This window comes from Physella acuta, unplaced genomic scaffold (genome assembly GCF_028476545.2).
Source record: "Physella acuta isolate Inbredline_101_S28 unplaced genomic scaffold, ASM2847654v3 ptg000079l, whole genome shotgun sequence".
Classification (NCBI taxonomy): Eukaryota; Metazoa; Mollusca; class Gastropoda; family Physidae; genus Physella; species Physella acuta.
Window position 1 is genome coordinate 1,996,005 of NW_026731599.1, and position 19,206 is coordinate 2,015,210.

General features: G+C 37.6%; 1 protein-coding gene across 2 annotated transcripts in view; it reads left to right on the forward strand.

Annotated features, from left to right (window-relative positions):
• Positions 1–19,206, forward strand: part of LOC131955803 (kinesin-like protein KIF28) — a 57,406-nt gene that overhangs the window by 1,462 nt on the left and 36,738 nt on the right. The window contains exons 1-14 of one of the 2 annotated variants that reach the window (XM_059320082.1): positions 126–206; positions 2,481–2,634; positions 3,360–3,554; positions 3,757–3,972; positions 4,263–4,377; positions 4,638–4,749; positions 5,029–5,136; positions 5,263–5,396; positions 5,939–6,009; positions 7,521–7,581; positions 9,919–10,071; positions 13,036–13,151; positions 18,589–18,703; positions 18,997–19,060. In XM_059320082.1, coding sequence (XP_059176065.1) covers positions 2,590–2,634; positions 3,360–3,554; positions 3,757–3,972; positions 4,263–4,377; positions 4,638–4,749; positions 5,029–5,136; positions 5,263–5,396; positions 5,939–6,009; positions 7,521–7,581; positions 9,919–10,071; positions 13,036–13,151; positions 18,589–18,703; positions 18,997–19,060 — 1,505 coding nt within the window. In that variant the 5' untranslated portion in view covers positions 126–206; positions 2,481–2,589. Of the gene's footprint in view, positions 1–125; positions 207–2,480; positions 2,635–3,359; positions 3,555–3,756; positions 3,973–4,262; positions 4,378–4,637; positions 4,750–5,028; positions 5,137–5,262; positions 5,397–5,938; positions 6,010–7,520; positions 7,582–9,918; positions 10,072–13,035; positions 13,152–18,588; positions 18,704–18,996; positions 19,061–19,206 lie in introns of those variants that run through there. The other variant, XM_059320091.1, reaches the window with a different exon arrangement.

The window sequence follows — 19,206 nt, forward strand, 5'->3', positions numbered from 1 at the left end:
CTTGTCTAGCTCTAGATCTAGACTCTATGATTTGATTATTAACTTCGTCTGCTAGACTTCGTTGAAGGAAAAAATCAAGGGAAACCACTGTGACATGAAAATAGCTAGTTTAACTAGATTATAGTTATCTCTCCTGTTAAATTTGTTACCGGAAGTTATGGTTGCTATTGGTTTTAATTGTTTTTTTTTGTTTTTAAAATTTAGAGGTATGTTTTGTTACTATTCTAGATCTAGATCTATTTACTAATGTTAGATCTACACGACATGAAATTATAAACTAAACGAACTAGAGTTATATTATAATTTTGAGACATATATCTGAATTAATTTGCCTTTGTAAAAATCTGGTCTAGATTCAATATCAAATATGCGACTAGCTAGGTCTATTAATTTACTAGATCTATTCTATGTTAATATTATGTAGATCTACGAAATCAATCAAAGCTATCAAGCTAAACCAAAACAACTGTTTACAACTGTACAGTGCACTGAACCTAGTTTTACTTAACTAGGATTAACTAATAAATAAAAAAAAAGTCTAGTTACAGTAGTTAGTAGACCTAGTAATATGACAGAAAGGTGAATAATGTATTAATTTTTAGTAAAAAAGGTAGTGAATAATGAATGCTAAGTCTAAGTCAATGCCCATTGCTCATTACTACTCATCAAAACGCTTTGATGTTCCATCAACCTCATTACTATAGACAATAAAAACACTGAACAGGTTAACAGCTACAAATGCCTAGGGTTGATTAGAGATCACAACCTCACCTGCCCCAATCATATTCATTTTCTAAAAATTTCCCTATTAAATATTAAAGACTAGATCTACTTTTCAACAAGCAAGGATAAAAAACTTTGTTGACTAGAAGCTTTTATTCAAGCTAGGTTGGATTATACTTCTGTAGTGTGGAGCGGCAGCTTTATAACAAAACAGCGTCCTCTACAGTGATTACAAAAAAGAGCCATAAAACTAGTTACTGGGTTGTCTAGTAGTCTGGATTCTTTTATTACAACTAATATACTTACATTAAATAAAAAAGTAATATATAGACTACTAAAGCAATTTTTTTATATACAATTTTTCACGAAACAGCCCCCTCTTACTTATCAGACCTATTTCAATTAACACAAAAATCATTGTCTTAGCTTACCCATCCCCATCCCATATACAACTTTTTTCCAAAAAAATAGCTTCGCCTACTCAGTTATAATTTGTGGAACAATCTCAATAATAAAATAAAACTATCTATATCTGAAATTATATTCAAAACTAAACTAAAACAACAATTATTTAATGACTTCCTTAACTGACTCATTGCAACATTTCTTATTCATCTATTATATTCTCATTCTTATTTTTCTATCTCATATTGTATTATAACTATGTAATATTATTTCCTCATTCCAAATATTTGAATGTTACTGCTATGTGTTTAGGGGTCGTCTATAAATGACGTCACACTCGTAGGGGGGTCCATAATTTTGTGACGGTGTGTGATGAGGGGGATGGGGGGGGGGGGGCGTCAGATGGTGTGACATCACACTTTTGCATTATATAAAAGCAATGTTAGAAAATGAGTTTTAGCTGTTACTTCGCGTTTTACAAAACGATTTTAATAAATTGTAAAAGGAATTGAGCAAAAGACACTATGTTGACATAGTTCTGACAAGATTTAGGAAAAATATCGATGTTTTAAGAAAAATTCAACAGCCATTTTGAGGGGGGGTTGTAGACTGAGGTGTGACATCATTTTAGGGAGGGGGGGGAGTCTGGCTTTTTGTGATGATGTGTGATGGAGGGGAGGGGGGGAGGTAAAAACTGGTTAAAAAAAACATGACATCATTTACTACTCCATTGCTTTTAATTACAAAGCTGTTATTATGCTGTTTTTTTTTTAAGTGGCCAATGTGAAAAAGGCCTCTGTGCCTATATTGATATATTTAGATATTGTGTTTGGTTTATTATTCAATTATCTATTATATTTGATGCAAATATATCCCAATATTATATACTAGCATTAATAAAGTCATATTAATGCGTCATCATTCTTTCACATTACTTGCTTTGGACGACTTTACATAGCTAAAATGATTATCATTATTTATTGTATATTGTATATAGCCAGTAAATAGTAATAAGTAATCAAATACTATTTTTACTAACTATATCTAAAAATAAATAAATAAATAAATAAATATATATATATATATATATATATATATATATATATATATATATATATATATATATATATATATATATATATATATATATATATAGGCATATATATACATATATATGTATGTATATATATATTGGTATTCTAGATATTAGATATAGTTACAATGATACTATAATTTCAATATTTAATATTGTATCCAACACATATGGGCATATGATGATATTGATAAGTAAACATGTTATTACTTATGTGTACTTGTTTTGTATCTGTGCTATGACTTATACTTTTCTGCAGGAGATCTTACATAAAAAGGATTAAGTAACATTTGGCACATTTGTCTTGAATGTGAAACTCACCATCCCAGAAATAAAACTTAAAACCAGTTGACAAAATCCTAGACAAAATGCCTGAGGAAAATCTGAAAGTTGCTGTCAGAGTACGGCCTTTTGTATCCTTTCACAGTTTGTCTCAAGTTGAAGATTACATTTTTTTTCTTCTTACGCCTGTGTGACATCATTGGGCAAATAGTTTTAGTAGTCCTGTGACATTGGGCAAATAGTTTTAGTAGTCATTTGACATTTGGCAAATAGTTTTAGTAGTCCTGTGACATTGGGCAAATAGTTTTAGTAGTCATTTGACATTGGGCAAATAGTTTTAGTAGTCCTGTGACATTGGGCAAATAGTTTTAGTAGTCATTTGACATTGGGCAAATAGTTTTAGTAGTCCTGTGACATTGGGCAAATAGTTTTAGTAGTCATTTGACATTGGGCAAATAGTTTTAGTAGTCATGTTACATTGGGCAAATAGTTTTAGTAGTCCTGTGACATTGGGCAAATAGTTTTAGTAGTCATGTGACATTGGGCAAATAGTTTTAGTAGTCCTGTGACATTGGGCAAATAGTTTTAGTAGTCCTGTGACATTGGGCAAATAGTTTTAGTAGTCATTTGACATTGGGCAAATAGTTTTAGTAGTCCTGTGACATTGGGCAAATAGTTTTAGTAGTCATTTGACATTTGGCAAATAGTTTTAGTAGTCCTGTGACATTGGACAAATAGTTTTAGTAGTCATTTGACATTGGGCAAATAGTTTTAATAGTCCTGTGACATTGGGCAAATAGTTTTAGTATGATAGGAAAGTTGAAAATAAAAAAGTAGAAGCCTTAACTTTATTAAGAATGAAAGGGAAATAAAAAGAAGTGCTCAATTGATAATCAACATGACGAACAACCAGACTACCATCAAAGATCCAGAAAACTCAAAAGCTGAGCCAAAGAAATTTGCTTTTGATTACTCGTACTGGTCCCATGATGGGTACATAGAAAATAAGGATGGGTATTTTTCTCCAAAGGATAATCGCTATGCAGATCAGGTTAGTTTTAATTTAGAGATAAAAATAGTGGATTAAAAATATTATTGTTTAAAACTACCTAATATAATTTTAAAATATGAAATTTCTTTTCATTGACAACACATTATTTATGATGTGTAAATAAATAAAGACACGTTGATAGTTGCTGGAGTCTATTGCTGGGGTGGCAAAATCCTGATGTTTGTGAAATATTTTGTTTTAGAAAAAGGTATTTGAAGACCTTGGTAAAGGTGTTATAGACAATGCTTGGAATGGTTACAACTGCTCCTTGTTTGCCTATGGTCAAACTGGCAGTGGCAAGTCCTACAGCATCGTGGGCTTTGGAAACAACAAGGGGATTGTGCCTTTGGCCTGTGAGGAGCTTTTTCGTGGCATTGAGGAGAAACGGAAAGGCTTGGACAAAGATGCTGAGTTTCAGGTATTTGATTCACTCACACTGGACTACATTTATGATTCACTCAAACTGGACTACATTTATGATTCATTCACAAAATGCTACATTTATGATTCATTCACAAAATGCTACATTTATGATTCATTCACAAAATGCTACATTTATGATTCATTCACATAATATTAGATCTAAGATTCCCTCATATCAGGCTTCATGTGAAAAGTTGTGAAAAAAACTTGGTCAGCAGTCATTAGAGTGTAAAACATGCTTTGACCTGCACTTATGTACAGAGATGAATCTTTGTTGTGTTTTAGGTGAGTCTAACTATGCTGGAGATTTATAATGAGCAGATTCGGGATCTTCTCTCAACAAAAGCACCTGTCAAAGGAGGTCTAAAATTAAGGCAACATGCTTCAAAAGGTTTTTATGGTATGTATGAAATTATGCAACCATAAATGTGGGGTTAATAATTATTTCTTGCTTCATAAGAGATACCATTCAATACTTTTTGTAAGCTAGTTCAAAACTAGAATATTTGTAAAGAGAGATGTAATGTCATAGCTTTTTGTATGTAGTATGTAGGTTAAAGGGAAGGTTAAGGGTGTAGCACAGCTTGTACTCTACATAGAACTGTTCTAAGAGTTTTGGTTAGCTGTATAGTTGTGCTATGTATGTTGATTTATTTGTAGTGGAGAATTTGACCATTGCTCCTGTCAGCAGCTATACCCAGATAGAAAGCAAAATAAATGACGGTACCAGAAACAGAACAATAGCTTCAACAAATATGAATGTAACAAGCAGGTAGGTTTCTCCAGCAGTTTAAAATAACATTTGCAACATAAAACAGTTTGAGCAAAAGGAATTAGCATATAGTTTTTCTGCACTAACTCTATAACAATGAGCTCTAGCATGCAAAAACTACAGATAACCCTTTCAAAGGAAAATATACACTGTGGTAAAAGCTTTCAATTTTTGGTAAGCTTTAATCTAACCTGTAAATGGTTTGTTTTAAAGAAAATAGCTTGAGCTGACTAAAGCACTGTGTTGATGTAGCTGATAAAAGTGTGGTTTTATTTTCAGCCGCGCCCACACCATAGTGGCTATCACCTTTGTGCAGAAACAAAAAAATGATGCTGGTCAGAACATGACCAAGACATCAGTCATCAATCTGGTGGACTTAGCTGGCAGGTCAGGTTTTTTCTTTAACACTTTTTAAAGTTGGTTGAAAAAACTGCTCATCTTTTGTGGAAAGATTTTTTAAAAGAATTTACAAAGATTAGAAAAGCCTCTGACCTAATGTGATCAACTGTTTAGTGAGAGAGCAGAAAGTACTGGTGCCACAGGGGACAGGCTCAAGGAAGGATCCGCCATCAACCTCTCCCTCAGCACTCTAGGCAACTGTATCAAAGCTCTAGCTGATCAATCTGCTGGCAAGAAGAAAATCATGGGTCAGTCACAAGCTGAGAATCATTTCTATCATATTAACACTATGCCAATGCTTCATTTCTATCATATTAACACTATGCCAATGCTTCATTTCTGTCATATCAACACTATGCCAATGAATCATTTATATCATATCAATACTATGCCAATGAATCATTTATATCATATCAACACTATGCCAATGCTTCATTTTATCATATCAACACTATAGCAACACTATGCCAATGAATCATTTATATCATATCAAAGCTATGCTTCACCATGTTCAATCCTTATTCACTGTTGATAAAGCAAGTCATTCTATCATGGTTTACAGTAGTTTAATTCCATACAGATATCATGTGTTGGTAATTTATTGGTAATCTTAGTTCCATACACACAGCATATTTTGTTAATTTATTGGTAATTTTAGTTCCATACACCCAGCATATTTTGGTAATTTATTGGTAATCTTAGTTCCATACACACAGCATATTTTGTTAATTTATTGGTAATTTTAGTTCCATACACCCAGCATATTTTGGTAATTTATTGGTAATTTTAGTTCCATACAGGGACTCAGTGTTGACCAAACTTCTACAAAATGCACTGGGAGGAAACAGCAAAACTATAATGGTATGTTCCAACTATTTAAACAGTAAAACTATAATGGTATGTTCCAAGTATTTTAACAGTAAAACTATAATGGTATGTTTGAACTATTTAAACAGTAAAACTATAATGGTATGTTTCATTTAAACAGTAAAACTATAATGGTATGTTCCAACTATTTAAACAGTAAAACTATAATGCAGATGCTACATTCCAAATATCTAAATAGATAGACTATAAAGCTATGTTCCTTATGTTTTTTTTCTGGAATATTAAAAGATTATTTCCACCAGATTGTGGCCATTAGTCCAGCTAATATTAAAAGATTATTTCCACCAGATTTTGGCCCTTAGTCCAGCTAATATTAAAAGATTATTTCCAAAAGATTTTGGCCATTAGTCCAGCTAATATTAAAAGATTATTTCCAAAAGATTTTGGCCATTAGTCCAGCTAATATTAAAAGATTATTTCCACCAGATTGTGGCCCTTAGTCCAGCTAATATTAAAAAATTATTTCCACCAGATTTTGGCCCTTAGTCCAGCTAATATTAAAAGATTATTTCCAAAAGATTTTGGCCATTAGTCCAGCTAATATTAAAAGATTATTTCCACCAGATTGTGGCCCTTAGTCCAGCTAATATTAAAAGATTATTTCCAAAAGATTTTGGCCATTAGTCCAGCTAATATTAAAAAATTATTTCCACCAGATTGTGGCCCTTAGTCCAGCTAATATTAAAAGATTATTTCCACCAGATTGTGGCCCTTAGTCCAGCTAATATTAAAAGATTATTTCCACCAGATTGCGGCCCTTAGTCCAGCTAATATTAAAAGATTATTTCCAAAAGATTTTGGCCATTAGTCCAGCTAATATTAAAAGATTATTTCCAAAAGATTTTGGCCATTAGTCCAGCTAATATTAAAAGATTATTTCCACCAGATTGTGGCCCTTAGTCCAGCTAATATTAAAAGATTATTTCCACCAGATTGCGGCCCTTAGTCCAGCTAATATTAAAAGATTATTTCCAAAAGATTTTGGCCCTTAGTCCAGCTAATATTAAAAGATTATTTCCACCAGATTGTGGCCCTTAGTCCAGCTAATATTAAAAGATTATTTCCAAAAGATTTTGGCCATTAGTCCAGCTAATATTAAAAGATTATTTCCAAAAGATTTTGGCCATTAGTCCAGCTAATATTAAAAGATTATTTCCAAAAGATTTTGGCCATTAGTCCAGCTAATATTAAAAGATTATTTCCACCAGATTGTGGCCCTTAGTCCAGCTAATATTAAAAGATTATTTCCACCAGATTGTGGCCATTAGTCCAGCTAATATTAAAAGATTATTTCCACCAGATTGTGGCCCTTAGTCCAGCTAATATTAAAAGATTATTTCCACCAGATTGTGGCCCTTAGTCCAGCTAATATTAAAAGATTATTTCCACCAGATTGTGGCCATTAGTCCAGCTAATATTAAAAGATTATTTCCACCAGATTGTGGCCATTAGTCCAGCTAATATTAAAAGATTATTTCCACCAGATTGCTGCGCTTAGTCCAGCTGACATCAACTACCAGGAAACCCTTTCAACTCTGAGATTTGGTAAACATCTTTGTTACATCAGTCATTGATACAAGTCATGTTACATCAGTCATTGATACAATTCATGTTACATCAGTCATTGATACAAGTCATGTTACATCATTCATTGATATACTTCATGTTACATCAGTCATTGATACAAGTCATGTTACATCAGTCATTGATACAAGTCATGTTACATCAGTCATTGATACAAGTCATGTTACATCAGTCATTGATACAAGTCATGCTACATCAGTCATTGATACAAGTCATGTTACATCAGTCATTGATACAATTCATGTTACATCAGTCATTGATACAAGTCATGTTACATCATTCATTGATATACTTCATGTTACATCAGTCATTGATACAAGTCATGTTACATCATTCACTGATACAATTCATGTTACATCGATCATTGATACAAGTCATGTTAAATCAGTCATTGATACAAGTCATGTTACATCAGTCATTGATACAAGTCATGTTACATCAGTCATTGATACAAGTCATGTTACATCAGTCATTGATACAAGTCATGTTACATCATTCACTGATACAATTCATGTTACATCAGTCATTGATACAAGTCATGTTACATCAGTCATTGATACAAGTCATGCTACATCAGTCATTGATACAATTCATGTTACATCAGTCATTGATACAAGTCATGTTACATCAGTCATTGATACAAGTCATGTTACATCATTCACTGATACAATTCATGTTACATCAGTCATTGATACAAGTCATGTTACATCATTCACTGATACAATTCATGTTACATCAGTCATTGATACAAGTCATGTTACATCAGTCATTGATACAAGTCATGTTACATCAGTCATTGATACAACTCATGTTACATCAGTCATTGATACAAGTCATGTTAAATCAGTCATTGATACAAGTCATGTTACATCAGTCATTGATACAAGTCATGTTACATCAGTCATTGATACAAGTCATGCTACATCAGTCATTGATATAAGTCATGTTATATCAGTCATTGATACAAGTCATGTTACATCAGTCATTGATACAAGTCATGTTACATCAGTCATTGATACAAGTCATGTTACATCAGTCATTGATACAAGTCATGTTACATCAGTCATTGATACAATTCATGTTACATCAGTCATTGATACAAGTCATGTTACATCATTCATTGATATACTTCATGTTACATCAGTCATTGATACAAGTCATGTTACATCATTCACTGATACAATTCATGTTACATCGATCATTGATATACTTCATGTTACATCAGTCATTGATACAAGTCATGTTACATCATTCACTGATACAAGTCATGTTACATCGATCATTGATACAAGTCATGTTAAATCAGTCATTGATACAAGTCATGTTATATCAGTCATTGATACAAGTCATGTTACATCAGTCACTGATACAACTCATGTTACATCAGTCATTGATACAAGTCATGTTACATCAGTCATTGATACAAGTCATGTTACATCAGTCATTGATATACTTCATGTTACATCAGTCATTGATACATGTCATGTTACATCAGTCATTGATACAAGTCATGTTACATCAGTCATTGATACAAGTCATGTTACATCAGTCATTGATACAAGTCATGTTACATCAGTCATTGATACAAGTCATGCTACATCAGTCATTGATACAAGTCATGTTACATCAGTCATTGATACAAGTCATGTTACATCAGTCATTGATACAAGTCATGTTACATCAGTCATTGATACAAGTCATGTTACATCAGTCATTGATACAAGTCATGTTACATCAGTCATTGATACAAGTCATGTTACATCAGTCATTGATACAAGTCATGTTACATCAGTCATTGATACAAGTCATGTTACATCAGTCATTGATACAAGTCATGTTACATCAGTCATTGATACAACTCATGTTACATCAGTCATTGATACAAGTCATGTTACATCAGTCATTGATACAAGTCATGTTACATCAGTCATTGATACAAGGCATGTTACATCAGTCATTGATACAAGTCATGTTACATCAGTCATTGATACAAGGCATGTTACATCAGTCATTGATACAAGTCATGTTACATCAGTCATTGATACAAGTCATGTCATTGATATCAGCAGTACAAAACTATGTTGCCTTAGACGTCAGTACAAAACTTGAGTTTGTTTGTTTAGGTTGATGAATATACAGTCAAATTTCACTGAACTACATGCATAGCATGTAAAGATTTATATTGTGTATTGATTTATTTAACATAGCCCTGTATCATTGTCTGTATGTTTCAAAATGGTGTAACCTGTATCTGTGACCATATGTTTGTCGTTGGTTTAAAAAAATGATATCTGTTAGCTGACAGAGCGAAGACAATTAAAACCCAGGCTGTGGTTAATGAGAGTCCAACTGACAAGCTAATCAGGGAACTGAAGGAAGAAAATCAGAAACTGCTGGAGATGCTGAAAGCTGGGGGTGTCCCTGCAGGGGGAGCTGCAGCAAGCAGTCAAGGTATTTCTTGAGATTCTAGACAGTCAATAACTTGGGGCCAGCAGTCAAGGTATTTCTTGAGATTCTAGACAGTCAATAGCTCAAGCAGTCAAGGTATTTCTTGAGATTCTAGACAGTCAATAACTCAAGCAGTCAAGGTATTTCTTGAGATTCTAGACAGTCAATAACTCAAGCAGTCAAGGTATTTCTTGAGATTCTAGACAGTCAATAACTCAAGCAGTCAAGGTATTTCTTGAGATTCTAGACAGTCAATAGCTCAAGCAGTCAAGGTATTTCTTGAGATTCTAGACAGTCAATAACTCAAGCAGTCAAGGTATTTCTTGAGATTCTAGACAGTCAATAACTCAAGCAGTCAAGGTATTTCTTGAGATTCTAGACAGTCAATAACTTGGGGCCAGCATCAAGGTATTTCTTGAGATTCTAGACAGTCAATAACTCAAGCAGTCAAGGTATTTCTTGAGATTCTAGACAGTCAATAACTCAAGCAGTCAAGGTATTTCTTGAGATTCTAGACAGTCAATAACTTGGGGCCAGCAGTCAAGGTATTTCTTGAGATTCTAGACAGTCAATAACTTGGGGCCAGCAGTCAAGGTATTTCTTGAGATTCTAGACAGTCAATAACTCAAGCAGTCGAGGTATTTCTTGAGATTCTAGACAGTCAATAACTCAAGCAGTCGAGGTATTTCTTGAGATTCTAGACAGTCAATAACTTGGGGCCAGCAGTCAAGGTATTTCTTGAGATTCTAGACAGTCAATAACTTGGGGCAAGCAGTCAAGGTATTTCTTGAGATTCTAGACAGTCAATAACTCAAGCAGTCAAGGTATTTCTTGAGATTCTTGACAGTCAATAACTCAAGCAGTCAAGGTATTTCTTGAGATTCTAGACAGTCAATAACTCAAGCAGTCAAGGTATTTCTTGAGATTCTAGACAGTCAATAACTTGAGGCAAGCAGTCAAGGTATTTCTTGAGATTCTAGACAGTCAATAACTCAAGCAGTCAAGGTATTTCTTGAGATTCTAGACAGTCAATAACTTGGGGCAAGCAGTCAAGGTATTTCTTGAGATTCTAGACAGTCAATAACTTGGGGCCAGCAGTCAAGGTATTTCTTGAGATTCTAGACAGTCAATAACTTGGGGCAAGCAGTCAAGGTATTTCTTGAGATTCTAGACAGTCAATAACTCAAGCAGTCAAGGTATTTCTTGAGATTCTAGACAGTCAATATTTTGGGGCAAGCAGTCAAAGTATTTCTTGAGATTCTAGACAGTCAATAACTTGGGGCAAGCAGTCAAGGTATTTCTTGAGATTCTAGACAGTCAATAACTCAAGCAGTCAAGGTATTTCTTGAGATTCTAGACAGTCAATATTTTGGGGCAAGCAGTCAAAGTATTTCTTGAGATTCTAGACAGTCAATAACTTGGGGCCAGCAGTCAAGGTATTTCTTGAGATTCTAGACAGTCAATAACTGACTAGTTTCAAAACAGTTTTACCTTTTACCTAATGGGTCTGTGTGAAAACTAGTTTCTCCTCTGTGTGTGTGTGTGTGTGTGTGTGTGTGTGTGTGAAAACTTGTTTCTCCTGTGTGTGTGAAGACTTGTTTCTCCTGTGTGTGTGAAGACTTGTTTCTCCTGTGTGTGTGAAAACTTGTTTCTCCTGTGTGTGTGAAAACATGTTTCTCCTGTGTGTGTGAAAACTTGTTTCTCCTGTGTGTGTGAAAACTTGTTTCTCCTGTGTGTGTGAAAACTTGTTTCTCCTGTGTGTGTGTGTGTGAAAACTTGTTTCTCCTGTGTGTGTGAAAACTTGTTTCTCCTATGTGTGTGTGTGTGTGTGTGTGTGTGAAAACTTGTTTCTCCTGTGTGTGTGAAAACTTGTTTCTCCTATGTGTGTGTGTGTGTGTGTGAAAACTTGTTTCTCCTGTGTGTGTGAAAACTTGTTTCTCCTGTGTGTGTGAAAACTTGTTTCTCCTGTGTGTGTAAAAACTTGTTTCTCCTATGTGTGTGTGTGTGTGTGTGAAAACTTGTTTCTCCTGTGTGTGTGAAAACTTGTTTCTCCTGTCTGTGTGAAAACTTGTTTCTCCTGTGTGTGTAAAAACTTGTTTCTCCTATGTGTGTGTGTGTGTGTGTGAAAACTTGTTTCTCCTGTGTGTGTGAAAACTTGTTTCTCCTGTGTGTGAAAACTTGTTTCTCCTGTGTGTGTGTGTGAAAACTTGTTTCTCCTGTGTGTGTGTGTGTGTGTGAAAACTTGTTTCTCCTGTGTGTGAAAACTTGTTTCTCCTGTCTGTGTGAAAACTTGTTTCTCCTGTGTGTGTGAAAACTTGTTTCTCCTGTCTGTGTGAAAACTTGTTTCTCCTGTCTGTGTGAAAACTTGTTTCTCCTGTGTGTGAAAACTTGTTTCTCCTGTGTGTGTGAAAACTTGTTTCTCCTGTGTGTGTGAAAACTTGTTTCTCCTGTGTGTGAAAACTTGTTTCTCCTGTGTGTGTGTGTGTGTGTGTGTGAAAACGTGTTTCTCCTGTGTGTGTGAAAACTTGTTTCTCCTGTGTGTGTGTGAAAACTTGTTTCTCCTGTGTGTGTGAAAACTTGTTTCTCCTGTGTGTGTGAAAACTTGTTTCTCCTGTCTGTGTGAAAACTTGTTTCTCCTGTGTGTGTGAAAACTTGTTTCTTCTGTCTGTGTGAAAACTTGTTTCTCCTGTGTGTGTGAAAACTTGTTTCTCCTGTGTGTGTGAAAACTTGTTTCTCCTGTGTGTGTGTGTGTGTGTGAAAACTTGTTTCTCCTGTGTGTGTGTGTGTGTGTGTGTGTGTGTGAAAACTTGTTTCTCCTGTGTGTGTGTTAAAACTTGTTTCTCCTGTGTGTGTGTGTGTGTGTGTGTGTGTGTGAAAACTTGTTTCTCCTGTGTGTGTGAAAACTTGTTTCTCCTGTGTGTGTGTGTGTGTGTGTGAAAACTTGTTTCTCCTGTGTCGCCTGTGTAGAAGTGGAAGAGATGAAAAAACAGTTGGAGGAACAAATGGCAGCCAATCAGAGGGAGCTGGAGGAGATGAAGAAATCTTGGGAGGAGAGGATGAAAGAAACACAGGCAGAGTCAAAGGTCAGTTTTTGTTTAACACAACACAGCATTGGGTCACATAGAAGTGTTGGCCACTTTCTGTTGCCTGACATGAGCACCTACTTTCTGTTGCCTGACATGAGCACCTACTTTCTGTTGGCTGACATGAGCACCTACTTTCTGTTGGCTGACATGAGCACCTACTTTCTGTTGCCTGACGTGAGCACCTACTTTCTGTTGGCTGACATGAGCACCTACTTTCTGTTGCCTGACATGAGCACCTACTTTCTGTTGTCTGACATGAGCACCTACTTTCTGTTGCCTGACATGAGCACCTACTTTCTGTTGCCTGACATGAGCACCTACTTTCTGTTGCCTGACATGAGCACCTACTTTCTGTTGGCTGACATGAGCACCTACTTTCTGTTGCCTGACATGAGCACCTACTTTCTGTTGTCTGACATGAGCACCTACTTTCTGTTGCCTGACATGAGCACCTACTTTCTGTTGGCTGACATGAGCACCTACTTTCTGTTGCCTGACATGAGCACCTACTTTCTGTTGCCTGACATGAGCACCTACTTTCTGTTGTCTGACATGAGCACCTACTTTCTGTTGGCTGACATGAGCACCTACTTTCTGTTGCCTGACATGAGCACCTACTTTCTGTTGTCTGACATGAGCACCTACTTTCTGTTGGCTGACATGAGCACCTACTTTCTGTTGCCTGACATGAGCACCTACTTTCTGTTGTCTGACATGAGCACCTACTTTCTGTTGGCTGACATGAGCACCTACTTTCTGTTGCCTGACATGAGCACCTACTTTCTGTTGGCTGACATGAGCACCTACTTTCTGTTGGCTGACATGAGCACCTACTTTCTGTTGGCTGACATGAGCACCTACTTTCTGTTGGCTGACATGAGCACCTACTTTCTGTTGGCTGACATGAGCACCTACTTTCTGTTGGCTGACATGAGCACCTACTTTCTGTTGGCTGACATGAGCACCTACTTTCTGTTGGCTGTCATGAGCACCTACTTTCTGTTGGCTGACATGAGCACCTACTTTCTGTTGGCTGACATGAGCACCTACTTTCTGTTGGCTGACATGAGTCTGACATGAGCACCTACTTTCTGTTGGCTGACATGAGCACCTACTTTCTGTTGCCTGACATGAGCACCTACTTTCTGTTGCCTGACATGAGCACCTACTTTCTGTTGGCTGACATGAGCACCTACTTTCTGTTGCCTGACATGAGCACCTACTTTCTGTTGCCTGACATGAGCACCTACTTTCTGTTGCCTGACATGAGCACCTACTTTCTGTTGCCTGACATGAGCACCTACTTTCTGTTGCAGACATGCCTACCGTCCCGCCAAAATTGGAACCGTCCCGTTTTTTCACCTAAAAAAGTAATTTGTTCCGCAATTCCGAAATTGACTCAGTTTGTTCCGATTTTTTGGAAAAAAAAAATTAATAAAGAAAGGTACTAAAGTAAATTGAAAAAAATGTCGGGAAAAAGCGATTATCTCCCTTTAGCACACGATTCTGTTTCCTAGTTTGCAATATTTACAAGTATCATCTTAATACTAGATTTAGTTAGTAGTACTACTAGATCTAGAATTGTAACTAGATCTACTAGTAGATACTGAAATAGTGAATACTGATCTATCTTGTAAATTTAACTTAACTAGTAACTACTATTATGAAGAACTTAGTAAGAAGTAACTAGGAGTTTTACTAGGTAGATCAAGGGTCTTTGCTCGTAACTTATATTATATATTACATATGATGAAGCCTTCAGCATTTGTTATTCATATAGCCTAGAACATAGCAAGACATAAATAATCAAATCAATAATGTTATGTCAAAGCTATAATTTTTATTCAGGGGGGGGGGGGGGTTTACTGGTTAATTTATTTTTTAAAATGTAAGCTGACTTTAAGCACTATTTTAAATGTATCCTAGAGACTAGTTATATAGGACTAGAAGCCTACTAATGTCATTAGAGTAATTTTTAATTAATTATTTTTATTTTTGACTTAGTAAAGTTGCGTCCGCGCATATGTTCCTCTTTTTGGCCTCAAATTCCTCTTTTTAGGCATAACTGTTCCTACTTTTGGTTGACAGGGGTAGGCATGTCTGCTGTTGGCTGACATGAGCACCTACTTTCTGTTGGCTGACATGAGCACCTACTTTCTGTTGGCTGACATGAGTCTGACATGAGCACCTACTTTCTGTTGCCTGACATGAGCACCTACTTTCTGTTGCCTGACATGAGCACCTACTTTCTGTTGGCTGACATGAGCACCTACTTTCTGTTGGCTGACATGAGCACCTACTTTCTGTTGCCTGATATGAGCACCTACTTTCTGTTGGCTGACATGAGCACCTACTTTCTGTTGCCTGACATGAGCACCTACTTTCTGTTGGCTGACATGAGCACCTACTTTCTGTTGCCTGACATGAGCACCTACTTTCTGTTGGCTGACATGAGCACCTACTTTCTGTTGGCTGACATGAGCACCTACTTTCTGTTGGCTGACATGAGTCTGACATGAGCACCTACTTTCTGTTGGCTGACATGAGCACCTACTTTCTGTTGCCTGACATGAGTCTGACATGAGCACCTACTTTCTGTTGCCTGACATGAGCACCTACTTTCTGTTGGCTGACATGAGCACCTACTTTCTGTTGGCTGACATGAGCACCTACTTTCTGTTGCCTGACATGAGCACCTACTTTCTGTTGCCTGACATGAGTCTGACATGAGCACCTACTTTCTGTTGTCTGACATGAGTCTGACATGAGCACCTACTTTCTGTTGGCTGACATGAGTCTGACATGAGCACCTACTTTCTGTTGGCTGACATGAGTCTGACATGAGCACCTACTTTCTGTTGCCTGACATGAGCACCTACTTTCTGTTGGCTGACATGAGCACCTACTTTCTGTTGCCTGACATGAGCACCTACTTTCTGTTGGCTGACATGAGTCTGACATGAGCACCTACTTTCTGTTGCCTGACATGAGCACCTACTTTCTGTTGGCTGACATGAGCACCTACTTTCTGTTGTCTGACATGAGCACCTACTTTCTGTTGCCTGACATGAGCACCTACTTTCTGTTGGCTGACATGAGCACCTACTTTCTGTTGCCTGACATGAGCACCTACTTTCTGTTGGCTGACATGAGTCTGACATGAGCACCTACTTTCTGTTGCCTGACATGAGCACCTACTTTCTGTTGCCTGACATGAGTCTGACATGAGCACCTACTTTCTGTTGGCTGACATGAGCCTGACATGAGCACCTACTTTCTGTTGCCTGACATGAGCACCTACTTTCTGTTACCTGGCATGAGTCTGACATGAGCACCTACTTTCTGTTGCCTGACATGAGCACCTACTTTCTGTTGCCTGACATGAGCACCTACTTTATGTTGTCTGACATGAGCAACTACTTTCTGTTGCCTGACATGAGCACCTACTTTCTGTTGCCTGACATGAGCACCTACTTTCTGTTGCCTGACATGAGCACCTACTTTCTGTTGGCTGACATGAGCACCTACTTTCTGTTGCCTGACATGAGCACCTACTTTCTGTTGGCTGACATGAGCACCTACTTTCTGTTGGCTGATGTGAGCACCTACTTTCTGTTGCCTGACATGAGCACCTACTTTCTGTTGCCTGACATGAGCACCTACTTTCTGTTGCCTGACATGAGCACCTACTTTCTGTTGGCTGACAGTCTGACATGAGCACCTACTTTCTGTTGCCTGACATGAGCACCAACTTTCTGTTGCCTGACATGAGCACCTACTTTCTGTTGGCTGACATGAGCACCTACTTTCTGTTGGCTGATATGAGCACCTACTTTCTGTTGCCTGACATGAGCACCTACTTTCTGTTGCCTGACATGAGCACCTACTTTCTGTTGCCTGACATGAGCACCTACTTTCTGTTGCCTGACATGAGCACCTACTTTCTGTTGGCTGACATGAGCACCTACTTTCTGTTGCCTGACATGAGCACCTACTTTCTGTTGGCTGACATGAGCACCTACTTTCTGTTGCCTGACATGAGCACCTACTTTCTGTTGGCTGACATGAGCACCTACTTTCTGTTGGCTGACATGAGCACCTACTTTCTGTTGGCTGACATGAGTCTGACATGAGCACCTACTTTCTGTTGGCTGACATGAGCACCTACTTTCTGTTGCCTGACATGAGTCTGACATGAGCACCTACTTTCTGTTGGCTGACATGAGCACCTACTTTCTGTTGCCTGACATGAGCACCTACTTTCTGTTGGCTGACATGAGTCTGACATGAGCACCTACTTTCTGTTGCCTGACATGAGCACCTACTTTATGTTGTCTGACATGAGCACCTACTTTCTGTTGCCTGACATGAGCACCTACTTTATGTTGTCTGACATGAGCACCTACTTTCTGTTGCCTGACATGAGCACCTACTTTCTGTTGCCTGACATGAGCACCTACTTTCTGTTGGCTGACATGAGCACCTACTTTCTGTTGGCTGACATGAGCACCTACTTTCTGTTGGCTGACATGAGCACCTACTTTCTGTTGCCTGACATGAGCACCTACTTTCTGTTGGCTGACATGAGCACCTACTTTCTGTTGGCTGATATGAGCACCTACTTTCTGTTGCCTGACATGAGCACCTACTTTCTGTTGCCTGACATGAGCACCTACTTTCTGTTGCCTGACATGAGCACCTACTTTCTGTTGGCTGACAGTCTGACATGAGCACCTACTTTCTGTTGCCTGACATGAGCACCAACTTTCTGTTGCCTGACATGAGCACCTACTTTCTGTTGGCTGACATGAGCACCTACTTTCTGTTGGCTGACATGAGCACCTACTTTCTGTTGGCTGGCATGAGCACCTACTTTCTGTTGGCTGACATGAGCACCTACTTTCTGTTGCCTGACATGAGTCTGACATGAGCACCTACTTTCTGTTGGCTGACATGAGTCTGACATGAGCACCTACTTTCTCTTGCCTGACATGAGCACCTACTTTCTGTTGGCTGACATGAGCACCTACTTTCTGTTGCCTGACATGAGCACCTACTTCCTGTTGGCTGACATGAGCACCTACTTTCTGTTGGCTGACATGAGCACCTACTTTCTGTTGGCTTACATGAGTCTGACATGAGCACCTACTTTCTGTTGCCTGACATGAGCACCTACTTTCTGTTGGCTGACATGAGCACCTACTTTCTGTTGCCTGACATGAGCACCTACTTTCTGTTGCCTGACATGAGCACCTACTTTCTGTTGGCTGACATGAGCACCTACTTTCTGTTGCCTGACATGAGCACCTACTTTCTGTTGCCTGACATGAGCACCAACTTTCTGTTGCCTGACATGAGCACCTACTTTCTGTTGGCTGACATGAGCACCTACTTTCTGTTGCCTACTGTGGCCTAAATTTTTGTAACCGTGCAGGTCAAGCTGGAAGCTGAGAAAAAAAGAAATGAGGAGAGGAAAGTGACTCCCCACTTGTGGAACCTAAGTGAAGATCCTGCGCTTACAGCTGTGTTGATCCACTTTTGCCCAGAAGGTTTGACCCACTGATAATCACACTGACCCACTGATAATCACACTGACACACTGACAATCACACTGACAATCACACTGACAATCACACTGACACACTGACAATCACACTGACAATCACACTGATAAAACCCAAAAGTCACAATCATTATTCATTATGAAGTTTATAATGTGATGCCACATTTCAAGTAATTAATTTTTTTTTCTTTTCATCAAAGAAAACATTTTTCAAAAGTAGATGAAAGGTCATATGAATTGAAACAAAATGCTAACCCACTTTTACATAAATATTTGCAGGTACTGCCAAAATAGGAAACAAAAATGCCAGCCCTCCCCCTCAGATTCTCATCAATGGCTTAGGGTAAAGATAATAATAGTAGACTTTCTGTAACTGTGGTAATAGACTGTGTTTTAATACTAGTAGACTGTCTGTAACTGTGGTAATAGACTGTGTTTTAATACTAGTAGACTGCATTTAAAATAGTGGACTCTCCATACGTTAATCAT